At 42.2% G+C, this 12553-nt stretch overlaps 2 protein-coding genes across 11 annotated transcripts in view; one reads left to right on the forward strand and one right to left on the reverse strand.

Moving 5' to 3' along the window:
• The window catches only part of OSBPL9 (oxysterol binding protein like 9), a gene marked incomplete at its 5' end in the record, with an annotated part of 101554 nt that extends 96158 nt beyond the window's left edge, over window positions 1-5396 (forward strand). For all 8 annotated transcript variants that reach the window (XM_081145820.1, XM_081145822.1, XM_081145819.1 and 5 more), the window contains 4 exons: window positions 1915-1993; window positions 2892-2983; window positions 4765-4900; window positions 5160-5396. In XM_081145820.1, coding sequence (XP_081001946.1) covers window positions 1915-1993; window positions 2892-2983; window positions 4765-4900; window positions 5160-5234 — 382 coding nt within the window. In that variant the 3' untranslated portion in view covers window positions 5235-5396. The remainder of the gene's footprint in view (window positions 1-1914; window positions 1994-2891; window positions 2984-4764; window positions 4901-5159) is intronic.
• Window positions 5397-6557: 1161 nt separating this feature from the next.
• NRDC (nardilysin convertase) overlaps window positions 6558-12553 on the reverse strand; it is a 50360-nt gene continuing 44364 nt past the window's right edge. For all 3 annotated transcript variants that reach the window (XM_081145815.1, XM_081145817.1, XM_081145816.1), the window contains 9 exons: window positions 12026-12057; window positions 11639-11777; window positions 9726-9773; window positions 9365-9417; window positions 8903-8986; window positions 8275-8365; window positions 7882-7998; window positions 6898-6987; window positions 6558-6774 (listed from right to left, as the gene is read on the reverse strand). In XM_081145815.1, the coding sequence (XP_081001941.1) occupies window positions 6580-6774; window positions 6898-6987; window positions 7882-7998; window positions 8275-8365; window positions 8903-8986; window positions 9365-9417; window positions 9726-9773; window positions 11639-11777; window positions 12026-12057 (849 nt within the window). In that variant the 3' untranslated portion in view covers window positions 6558-6579. The remainder of the gene's footprint in view (window positions 6775-6897; window positions 6988-7881; window positions 7999-8274; window positions 8366-8902; window positions 8987-9364; window positions 9418-9725; window positions 9774-11638; window positions 11778-12025; window positions 12058-12553) is intronic.

The raw sequence follows: 12553 nt of genomic DNA on the forward strand, positions 1-12553 counted from the left end.
GAGCTCCGTCAGAACAAAGACACGAGCGTGCCTTCTTCTCAGAGTCCTTAGAGGTACTCAGACCAACAGGAACAGCTAGCTCAGCAGAATTTTCCACTAGTCATAGCTGTACATAGTGGAAAGACTGCCCTCAAAGTTGTCAGCTAAGAGTGCTTGGTGGTCTCTTCAAGTTAGGGATTTGACCATCAGCTAAGTGGTTCTCAAACTTTTTGGTCTCTGGACTCCTTTACACTTGAAAATTATTAAAAGCTACAAAGAGCTTTTGTTTATATTATATCCATCAATTCTTCTCTTATTAAAAATGAACAGATTCTAAAATATTTATAAATGCATTTACAAATGACAATAATAGAATTTTTATGAAAAAGAAAAAACTTCAAGGAATTTGTGAGAAGAGTGGCATTGTACATTTTCTGAATTAAATCTCTAATATACAGTCATGGCTGCATAATGTTTTTGGTCAGCAAGAAACCACATACACTATGGTGGTCCCATAAGATTGTAATGGAAATGACAGTTTCCTGCCACCTAGTGACATAGCTGTTGTAATGTTGTAATTACTCATGTTTGTGGTGTTGCTGATGTAAACAGACCTATTGTGCTGCAGTCATATAGACGTATAACACATACAGTTATGTACAGTATATGAGTTGATGTTTACAGTATCTGTTACTGGTTTATGTATTTATCATTATTTTAGATAATGATAAAAAAAAAAAAGTTCGCTGTAAAACAATGTCCATCACACGTTTACCTTGTCTCTTGATTGCAACATTTTCTCATTTTGTGCAGTAACATTCAGTACAGGCTTGTAGCCCAGGAGCAATAGGCTCTACCCTACAGCCTAGGTGTGGAGTAGGCGGCACCACCTAGGTTTGTGTAGTGCACTCTGAGATGTTCGCACAAGGACGAAATTGCCTAATGACGAATTCCTCAGAACACATCCTGTGGTTAGGTGGTGCATGCCTAATTAATAGAGGACAACTGGATTCTCCTACCTACTTGCAGTTAGTTGGTTGCTGCACATCACATAGCCTCTGGGAAACACCACACATGTGGGAAAATTAGAGTGAGAAAGGCAAATAATGTCTTAGTGTTACAAAAGTAGTTTTGATCTAAGAGGGTTTTGGGAACCCCAAAGAGTTGCCAGACCACACTTTGAGAACCACTACACAGTGACCTAACCGTGGGATCCCATGATTTTTCTTTCCATTTGTCCCCCTTCCCTCAAAGCCCCTAAATCGTAGAGGAAATTCAAGTTTTAGTCCAGTGATAGCAGTTTCACCCCGCTACCCTATGTATTTTTCTCTCCCGACCTCTTTTAGCCTCTTTCTGTCCTTCTCCTTGCCCCTCCGAACCTGTCCTGTGCTGTGATGCTTAGCTTTCCAAATTCCATACCTGCCGTACACATCACTGTCATGTCCAAGTAGAGGTCTGTTGGGGCTTTTGAGGAAGGGATCTCTGTCAGGAAAAGAGGTCAAACTATTTGACCTAGGGGTTCCTTTCAGCCTAAGGATGAAAGAGGGTCTCTGGCGTTATATCCTTAAGCAAAACCTTCCCTGACCCTCATCCCAGCAGTTTTGCCCTTGAACTCCAGTGCTAACATAAACTCCCCATAGCACTTACCATCTAGAATCTGTGGTGATGCCTCTCCCCACTAGGCTGTGAACAGCTTAAGGGCAGGGATTGTCCCTAGGCTGCTGTGTCCCCAGCACAGGGTTCATCTCATACTCACTGTTCATGGGATCTCAAGTTTATTTGCATCTTGGTTAGGGCCCTTGTTCTTATAGTTGGCTCTGGGAAATCCGGTTCTATTAAGCTGCCTTTACCAAACACTTCACAGTTGCTCTTCTGTGTTCTGCCCTGTGTAGGTTTTTCAACTTGGGACTAACACAAATGTTTCTTTTCTTTTAGTTCTCCAAATGACAAGAAGTCCTTTTGTTCAGTTGAAGGGGAATGGAATGGTGTCATGTATGCAAAATATGCAACAGGGGTAAGAAGCTATATTTTGTCACTTGTTTCAGGCTGCATTGAATCGTAGCCTATCCTTTACTCTGGCTTCCTTCATCTGGAAATTGAACCCCCGAGGCCAGCTCTAATGCCATCTCTTCAGGGCAAGCCTTTTCCTTTCCCCACCTCTTCCCCAGCAGTAAAGGTAGTAGAATGAGTTTACTTTCCTCTCTCCTCTCAAAACGTTCAAGAGTAATATGTACTTTATGCTGTATACCTGAAACAAATACAAGATAATATTAAATGTAAACTCTAATTGAAAAAAAAATTTTTTAAAGAATAAAAATTAAAAAAACAAAAGTATATGTTAAAAAATGCTTGGCACATAGTAAAGCACCCAGTAAATGCTAACTATACCATTAGAATGTGTAGTGTATTTATAAAATGAAGTGAACTAATTTGTGTTTACGTGCATAGTTTGATTTTATATAAGAAATGTATTGACTGCCTGGCACTAGAGATACAGACATGAGTAAGATAGTCCTTGCCCTCAAGGAACTTGGAAACAGTACCTAATTAAGGTAGGCCGAAGGTGGTATGGAATTAATAGGAGTCAACAAACTGGATTTTGGACTTGGAGAATTTGAAATGTAAAAAGCACTTCAGCATACTTATCATTAGTATTGTTTATGGGTCTAGATGTCCAAGAGATTACATCCTGAGAATGTGACTAACGTTGAAAATGTCTATTGAATTGAGCCTCTACTAAGACTTAAGACACAGCTCTATTTAAGGCTGAAGATTGCAGATGAAACTCATCTATGCATTAACATACATGCGATTTGATTATTATATCTGTTAAACTCTCCTGGCAATAGTTGACTCTTCCTCTTAGAACAGTTTGAACAATAAAGTATCTCCCTACCTCTTCTGTTTTCTAGGAAAATGCAGTTTTTATAGATACCAAGAAGTTGCCTATAATCAAGAAGAAAGTGAGAAAGTTGGAAGATCAGAATGAGTATGAATCCCGCTGGTAAGGAGACAACGTAACTAGAGCTGTTGATTGGCTAGGTATAGGCACAGGGCTGGGTTGTGGAGACAGTAGAGCGCGGAGCATAACAGAGCACAGACTGGGTCTGAATGCCTAGGTTCACATGGAGCTCCACCACTTCCTCATTGTAGCCAAGACTGTACACTTGCCTCTCTTTCCTGAATTGGGAGCTACCTTCAAGAGCTGTTGTGAGTAGTGTACATGACATGAACATGTAACATACATATGATGCTTGACATATAATAAGTACCCAGTGTGTGTTGGCATATCACCATGTTTGTGGTTATTAAGAGATAGCAGTGAGGTCCCAACTGAGGTATGCAGCAAAACACCTTCAGGCCTTTTGTTTGCAAGAAACTTTTTTAAAAATGTCATCCTTAAATATTTCAGCATATATCTCTTAAAATTACTTAAAAACTAACCAAAGTATCATGCTTTAAGAAAATCAGTTATTGCCCTGGCTGGCGTGGCTCAGTGGTTAGAGCGTTGGCCCTGTGCACTGAAGGGTCTCAAGTTCGATCCCTGGCCCTAGTCAGGGTACGTGCAGGAGGCAACCAATTGATGTGTCTCTCACATCAATGTTTTTTCCTCCCCTCCCCCCCCAAAGTCAATGGAAAAAATATCCTCGGGTGAGGATTAACAAAAAGAAAACCAGTTATTCCTTAATACATCAAATGACTAATTGGTATTCAATTTTCCAGTAGTCTCAAGTGTCATGATGTTTTTCCTTTCCCAATAAAATCAGGATCTTTTAGTGGTATGAGGAATCGTGCACTCAAGTTTTTTGTTTAGCGTTATTAGGGGATTTAGTAAGTGAAGGGAGGGGACCTTACAAATCATTACCCTGCTTGTTGTCTCTAACTTGTTAATATTCTGCTTGGCTAGACTGTCTGCTCAAAGTTATTAAGTGGAACTATGGAAATATACGCTCTGCTACTCACCACAAGGGGATCTTAGGCGTGGACACTTTTCTAGTCCCTAGGAATCTTCACTTGTAGTGACATGTTTGGACCAGACCTGTCCAGTTACTGTCTTCCAGGCCTTGGAGAGGAAGCTTACACATTTAAGCCTCTGCAATTCACCTCTTGACCTTATTCTCTATTCACACTGTTTCTCTAAGTTGTTAAATCCAAGGGAGCTTTTCTAAAATGGAACTTCTCAGCTCTTCTGATCTAATCCTTTTGGTTTATAGTAAAAGACACTCAAGCCCTAGAGAGGTGAACTGACACCACCAAAGTTGCAAAGCTAATTAGGTGTAGAGCCAGAAATAGAATCCCAGGTTTCAGTTCTCACTGTTTTTTCTCCTCTGTTGTCCTTACCGTATATCCAGCTTTCTGCCCATCCTTTATTTTCTCCTTTGACAACTAGCAGTGGAATCTTTTTTTTTTTTTAAGCAATTACTATTTTTTGTTTTATTTTATTTTTAAATGTTTTTATTGATTTTAGAGGAAGGGAGAGGGAGAAACATCTATTGGCTGCCTCTCACACTCCCCCTACTAGCGATCAAGCCCACAGCCTGGGCATGTGCCCTTCCAGGAATCGAACTGGCAACCTCTTGCTGCATGGGAAGACGCTCAACCAACTGAGCCACCTACACCAGCAGGATCTATTTTTCTGTTCTTTACTCCAGTGCCCTGGTGCCAGCTTAAGGAGCTAAATTTAGTCTGTGAACTACAGCACTTATTAAGGGTAGCTCTAGACTTTCATTCTCAAGATTGCTAATAACTGTGTCCATCTAGTACTTAGCACTTTGATTTTTTTAGCCTTTGGAAGGATGTCACTTTCAACTTAAAAATCAGAGATATTGATGCAGCAACTGAAGCCAAGCATAGACTTGAAGAAAGACAAAGAGCAGAAGCCCGAGAAAGGAAGGAGAAGGAAATTCAATGGGAAACAAGGGTAAGCTTGCTTTGGGGAGCCTTCCCCAACCTCCCAACTGCTACAGCTCCTGTATGCTGAGCTGAACTCATTCATTCATTTCAATGAATGTTGAAGTTCCAAACACTGTTTTAAGCAAGCATGGTGCCGAACAGGATGAGCCCAGGTTCCTGCATGAAACTCATTTCGGTGTATTGGGACAATACATAAAGTAATAAAAAGTATGATACTATAGAAGTACACAGCAAGTGTGTAACTGAATTCTCCCCTTCTTTTACAGTTATTTCATGAAGATGGAGAATGTTGGGTGTACGATGAACCGTTACTGAAACGTCTTGGTGCTGCCAAGCATTAGGTTGGGAAATGCAAAGTTTACACCTGATAACCAGGGCAGTAGGCATAATTAAGCAACAGTCTTCCTTTGGGAGAACCTCCTTACTCCCTTATTGCAGTGGTTCCTATCTCAGGGATACTGGACTTTCCGATGCAGATGAACAATTAAAGCGAGAAAAGCTTCCCTTTTTTCCTCTTTTGTGGCAGTTACAATTTTGACTTCAGTCCTGAGAAAAACTTCAGGTTTTGAAAACAACATGTCTGCTCCTTTTCCAAACCCCACACTCTGAAAAGCATTTATAAATCCCAGTCTCAAACTCTGCACTCTAGTACTGCTGTTGAGGTATACATCATCTGTTTCCTAGTTCATATAATCTTGGGATATTATATACATATATATATATATGCACACACACACACATGCACATATATGATGTACCTGATGCCAGATTTTTCATAAATGTTCCATCTACTGTAAATATTGGTTCCTCTGAGTTGTTTTAGAAAATTAGCGCAACGTATTAAAATCAAGTATTAGGAAACGTCATGGACTCGCCTACAATAACTTTTATTTTGGAATTGTATCTAACTCTGGGTTACAGTTTAATTATACTCAGTGCTTCTTAAAGCTTCATAAAGTACTTTTTCCAACCTTTTTTAAAATGTGTTTCTTTTATTATCTTTATGGTTAAACTTGGAGCCAATTATTTGGCAACTTTCAATACAGGAATTTGCTTTTCATAAGGACTCTCCTGAAATAATGGAGGGTCCATTCTTGTCCTCACCACTCCCTTACACTTGATGTTCTGTCTCTAGCCCCCCACCAAGTCTTCACTGAACTCTCATATAGCACACATCGGGCTACCAACATTTTATCCAAAAATATTTTATTGCCTTAGAAGGTTTGGGAAGAATGATTAATTTTAGGTTTCTACCCCACACTGAAACAAGGCCAGAGCAGCAAATGGCCCATTCTGAAGGGCAATACAGAACTACCTTTATTTAAAAATACATTAAAAACAACATCATCATTTAGGTATTAGTATTAGCACCTAACATTTAGGTACTAATAAGACGTTGGTTACACAGGACTGTCATACAGAACTGTATTCTCAGTCTGAGAGGGCCAGGCATCAGGGCTTCTCAACCTGCTCCTGTAAGCTTTTTGGCCACCCTGCTAATTTCTCTCTGGCAGCTGCTACTGTAACCCTTGGTTTGTTAGTCACAACAGAAGGGGTGGGGAGTAAATCAGATTCTATGACACCAGTGCAAAAAGTCAATGGAAGCCTTAAGGCCATAGTAGTGTAACTTCATAAAATACACGTTTTAAATACACAATGCTTCATTCAGGCCAACGAGACTGCAGTTTATTTGACTATTTTGTGGTAGGGGAGAAGGCTAAGTGTTGATGTGAAAGCCCTGATATCAGTAATGGGGATGGTAGAATCTGTCAGCAGAGGAGAGGTTGGCAGGTAGGTTAGCTGCATCACTTCACAAGAAGAGTTTGAATCTTCACAAGGGGTACCGTCCTCTTCCAGCTCATACTTCCCAAATCCAACAACCTGAAAGAAGCCAAAGGCTCAAGGTGAGAAATATGCTGACGAGATCTGGGCAAAGACCTATTAGGATCTCTGGAACAACCCAAATGCAGTGAATGATAGCGGCTAAATCACGGCCATACTCACATGAACACTAAGCATTTTACTTCCTGGTCCTCTGTGAGCCTTGAACCAGTTCACTAGGTCTGCTTTTGAGAATGACTTCAGTGCTTCAATCTTATAGGGAAAGGAAAGACAGGAAAGAAAGAAAGCTATAAAAGACTAGCAATCTATTTTCTGGAAAGAGAGTTCTTAAACATCATAACAACCTGGCAGACTTCCTTGGTCTAAGCACATTTTACTTCTCTAAGTCTCAGCTTGCCTGCAACCTTCCAGAGAAGTATAAAAATGAGCCTCGGTCAACACATTTTAAGGTTTCATAGCAATGACTGACCCTAACAGATAAGATAATGTAATTATAGCAGGGTAATATACGCTGAGCCAAAACTCTCAGGTATACAGTAACTGTATACTCTAGCTTGAGAAAAATACAGTAACTATTGAAAATGGGTAAAGGGAACTTTATCTGCCCTGCTTCTAATAGGAAAGCTGTAATACCTTAAGAGCTGAGCTAAAGCCTCCTATTAAACCCTTCTGCCTCAATGTCCTTTGGTAATTCACCACATAGGGTTATATTATCAGAGAGAGACTGGATTGTGGGACACAGCTTTTTTGTGGGTTTTACTACTTTGTCAAAAGACCTATACCAGGAATCATTAAATCTGGAGGAGGAACTCCATAAAGACAGAAGTTTTCAATTTTCTTTAAATAGCAGAACCCTTTTTTTCTCACAAATCTTAAAAGTGACCCTCAATATATAATACAAAAATGAATCTGCTCTAATTGAAATTGGTTGGGAGGGCAGTAAAGATTAGCATCCTGCCCACTTGGCCACCTAAGATGCTAGAGAGGCCAATCTGGAAACTAAGCAAGAAATAAGTAACCAACCAAGCCTGGATGTGAGTGCCCCAGGCATCTCCTCCACACAATACCAATGTGCTTGTAATTGTGACTCCTGTAAAATCAGGAGTCCCTGCCAGGGCTGTCTTACTCTGAAAACTGTGTTCTTACCTCATGTACAAGGCGATCAAAGAGATACTGCTGTGTCACCACTTCATTCCAGTTTCTATCCACCTCCTCCCCAAGGTGGGTATCCTCGCACTCCTTCAGCTTGATCAGAGCTGTGACCTGTTACCAGCAAAAAGACATCTTCAGGCATGGCATCACACTGGTTCCTCCAGAACACACTACGCCCTGTCCAGTCTGGTTTGTGAGGGACATGCTATGTCCCTTTGCTTGGGACCTGCCAGCATGATGAGGACAGATAAAGCTAGGAAGACATCAAATTAAGGTGGGGCTACAATGTCCCCAAACTGGCCAGCACACAGCTAAGACTGGTGTCTAGTTGTCTTGAAGGCTTATGTGGGCCAAGGAACAAAAGACCAGGACAGTTCAGTCAGTCACCTGGGTGTTGAATGCATCCTCAGTGAGGTTTTCGATCTTTTCCTCAAAGCTAGAAAGAAACTCTTCTATCTTTTTATCAACAACTTCAGAGCTGAAACAAAACAAGTCATCAGAAACTTGGTCTCAAGTAAAAGGCAAAGGAGGTAACTCAGGCTAAGGCATATTTCTTGGGAAGAGGAAGTGTTTTCTCCCAAGTCCTCGGCACTCTCAAATTGAGGGAGGGAAGTGAATGGAAAGAACCCTACCCCATACCTCTAGCTCATTTTCCTGGTACCCTCAAACTGAAGCAGTGACCCATGCTTGACCATTCCAAAGCTGAGACCCATCAAGGCCTTGTACCTTGGTTCTAGCATGAAGGCCAGGTGACGCACCTTTGCCTTTCATGTCCTCAGGTCTGCCTGAAGAGGTGAGACATTGGCAAGCCCTGTACAATAACTTGAGTAGAACCCTAATAGGACCATAGAAACCTGGGTCAGGCCATCTATGAACAACTACTCCCCAGCCCCCACCCCCTGCAGCTGTGACTTAAGGAAGCAAACACTACTTGGTCAGTTGTCTGAGGTTTAAGTAAATACCTACCTGTAGCCCCTTGCTCTCCATGCCAAGAATAATAAGTTTGCTTACTCACTTGTATTTGGTTGCCTGAGTCCCCACAGTGACAGAAAATCCTAGAATCCCAGATGTATTCCTACAGGTAGGGTAGACATGGTACCTACAGCCAAAGCAAAAAGTTTTATGAGCTCAGGTGGTCATCTGGGCCCTGCCCTCAGAAGCACTAGAGATAAGCGAAGGATTTCTGTACATCTTTACTGAACCTGGAGATTTATAAATACGTATGCATCTATTTCATTCTCAGGTTAGAGGACCACGGGATAGGTTTTTCTCTTGCTAATCTTGAAACTTGACTAAAATGAAAACCTGATCATGGTCCAAGATAACAAATTCCAGAAGTTTTGACCAGTAGGTATGACTAAGGCATAGAAGGACCAAAGAGCTCTGAGAGACTGCTCGCTCAGGATATCTGAAACATCAGCCTGCAAAGTAACCCCAGGCCCTTATTTGAGCTCGGTGCTCTTGCCAGCAGACTTACCCAAGGGTCTGCTTGGTTCGAAGGAAGTCAAAACAAGGCTCTTCCATGTGCATCTGTAATTCAACATACTACCCATCAGCCCAATGTCTCCTAGCAAAGAAACCTCCATTTCTTCCCCCCAAAGTGTTCCATATACCCCTCAAAGTCCAGCCTCCCTTACTGCCTTCTTCCTAAATTGCCTAGGCCCCCTATCCATAATTATACTGGGTGAAAATACTAAATAACCATCTCACCTTCCAACCATAGATAGGTCTCTGACAACTCCCCAGTCCCTACTCCCAAGTCCCTACCCCCAAGCAGAAAGACCAGTTCTCATAGTGGGTCAGGGTCCTGAACACCTCAACTCTTTTATACAACTTACCACAAGCAGCTCCATAAGAGTATATTCTTTCAGACTCCTGGTACCTGACTGAAAAGATAAGTTGGTCACACCAACTGAAAAGCCAATGGCCTGCAGGGTTTTTAATCAGCTATTCTTGGCAACCATTTATTCAAGTGTCCATCCCATTCTTCTCATCCTCCAAAGAGAATTGGTCATACCCTCTACTGCCATACTTGCAACAATTTTGTTTATACATTTTGTCTTCTCATTAGACAGAAGGTCTGCGAGGACAGGACTCATGCTTGATCACTGTATTCCTAGCCCTAGCACAGAACTGCAAGCAGACATGGAGGAGAGCCCAATAATCCCCACCTGCGAGCTCCTGCCAAAGGACCTAGAGCACACAACCTAAAATCAAGTACTTGCAGTTCAAGGTGCTAAGGAGAGCAGGAAATGTTTGGGTATCAATGAAGGGTAACTGGACCTATTCTTCAGATGGAGAGGATATGAATAGGAGCTTTGCAGCCATACCCAGGGACCCAAACCAATTTACAAGAAAAATGCTAGCAGATGCCACACTTGGTAGCCACATCCTGGCTGTCCTGGAAACTGGCAAAATAATGCGGTTAGAATAAAAGAGGCCAACAAGCAAGGATTTTGCTAGTGCATCCCCGTCAGGCTCTTGCAGGCTCCTCTGACACAGACTCATTTCTAACCCTTCCCCCTTCACTAAAGAGGCTAAAGCCAGTGCTTCCTGCAAGCCCTGTTCAGTCAGCAACAAAATTTCCTGTTTGCCTCTAGAAGGACTGCAATAAAACCAGTCAAAACTTTGTATTGATTTCCTGTTCAAAATGCTCTGTGAGGAGGGAAGTGATTCTGTAAAGGAAGCAGTCTGTATTAGAAGCTAGTGCTAAGGTGATCAATGGAAAGCACCTCAACAGACATGGTCTTACAAATTCTATCTAAAACTGGAGAAGTACTACTCTCTCCAGGTTCTGAGCAATGAGACACTGGAAATGTGGACAAGGCTAAGCAGGGCCAGGCCACACCATTTATGAAGTCTGGGACATGGTGATCATTGCACTTTCAAATAAGTTGAAAACCTGGGGGGCAAGGGAGGGGGATCCAGGTAGCTACAACCAGAGGGAGACTAACTATGGGCAAGCTGGGCCTCTAGGGACTCAGGTTCAGGGCCATGCAGCCATGCCCAAAGCCCAGAGCAGGAATCTTCAGAGGGCCTGGCAGAGAAGAGACTTCCTCATGCAGAGAACCCAGGACCATAGTAGCAGCTATAGAAGCCCCAGAGTTTGAGAAGTCTAAGATCAATCTAGACAGGCATCGGTCCCCACAGTCCTAAAAGTGAGTGGGACAAACCACAGGCTAAAGTAGGCTACGGGCCAATGGAAATTGTTGCGGTTCTTTAAGTCCCATCCCACCTCTCCAGAATACTATGCAAAAAACACAGGATTTGTGTTCAAGTCCCAGCTATGGTATGACCTCGAAGTAAAGGACTCTGGACCTCAGATTCATTATTCATAAAATAGATGTGATAAATCCTATCAAGTACTCTGAAACCTTCAATTATAACTGGTAGTCATTGTTTGCTGTATACTGATTGCATAGCTATGTTGCAAAATTCTCCTGTTAACAAATGTCCTCCTGTTGCTTGGGGTTCTGTCAGGGGGATGTATGGGAATTTCCAACCACACTTTAGTCTGTCCCTCTGGACTAGTACAGGATGATTAATGAAGCACTGTAATTCAAAAAGGATTGTTTTACTGACAGGAACAATTTTTAAATGTAGTTGCTTCAAGAAGACAAATGACCCCAAGCACAAAATGACAGAGGTAAATACAAAAGGGCCTTGGAGGTCAGAGGGTCACTACTCCTCCAGGCTTTAGTGCCCTAAAGGTACGTAGCCATGAGGATGGCTGCATGAAGGGCCAACTGACCTGGTAGTACACAGTGACTTCAGAGTTGGCATCACCCTTGTTCAGAGCTCTCACTTTGCATAGGTGGTGGCCACTGGGCAGCTCTACCACCTGGAACTGCACAAACATCTCCTGCTGCAGAGGCATGAAGTTCAGCTTGCTGCAAAAGAATCAGTGTGGGTCACTGAGGCAGTGCCTCTATCCTCTTACCCCACCGAAAAACAGTGAAAAAGAGGCCAGGCCTTCCACAGTCCCTTCTGAAGTGCTTTGTTTATATAACTAGCCTCAAGAAAACCTACCACAAGAATTATCTCCACTGTGGTTTAGTAACAACTGAGTTGTGGCTCAAGGCCCTCCTGCTGGGAGGAACACATAACTCTCAAAGAGAAAACTCAAACCAATACTCACTCCACAACGTATTTCAGGAAATCCATAGATTCCTAGGAGGCAAAAGAGAAGAAATAACTGCATCAGGCTCTCCTGACATTAATTTCACCCATAATCAACTATTATCAATATTCTAATTGCCAGGGAAGCCCTGGATAACATTAGGAAAGCAGACAGTCTGTCATAAAAAATGCTGGGTAAGTCATTCACTGACTGGGCCTATCATTCACTGACTTAATGTTTGTTGAACACTAAATGGCTCTCAATTGAACAGCTCCTCTTCTGTTCTCCCTTGGCACTCTGCTTACCTGTACACTGTGACACTTTCCCCACTGGATCAAACTTACTGTTCAGTTTACCCCACTAGTCTATGCCCCCTATGACAACTGTGACTGTTTTTTAGAAACCTGGAGCCTGGCACAGAGTGAGCGATAGAATACTACTACTAAGTGAATACATATTCTGGCTCTCAAAACTTCTGTTTTCTTACCAACAGGAGGGATAAGTGGAGGGGTGAGCTCATCTCTAATGTGGCTTCCACCTGGGGCA

This window comes from Miniopterus schreibersii (genome assembly GCF_964146895.1).
Source record: "Miniopterus schreibersii genome assembly, chromosome: 8".
Classification (NCBI taxonomy): domain Eukaryota; kingdom Metazoa; phylum Chordata; class Mammalia; order Chiroptera; family Miniopteridae; genus Miniopterus; species Miniopterus schreibersii.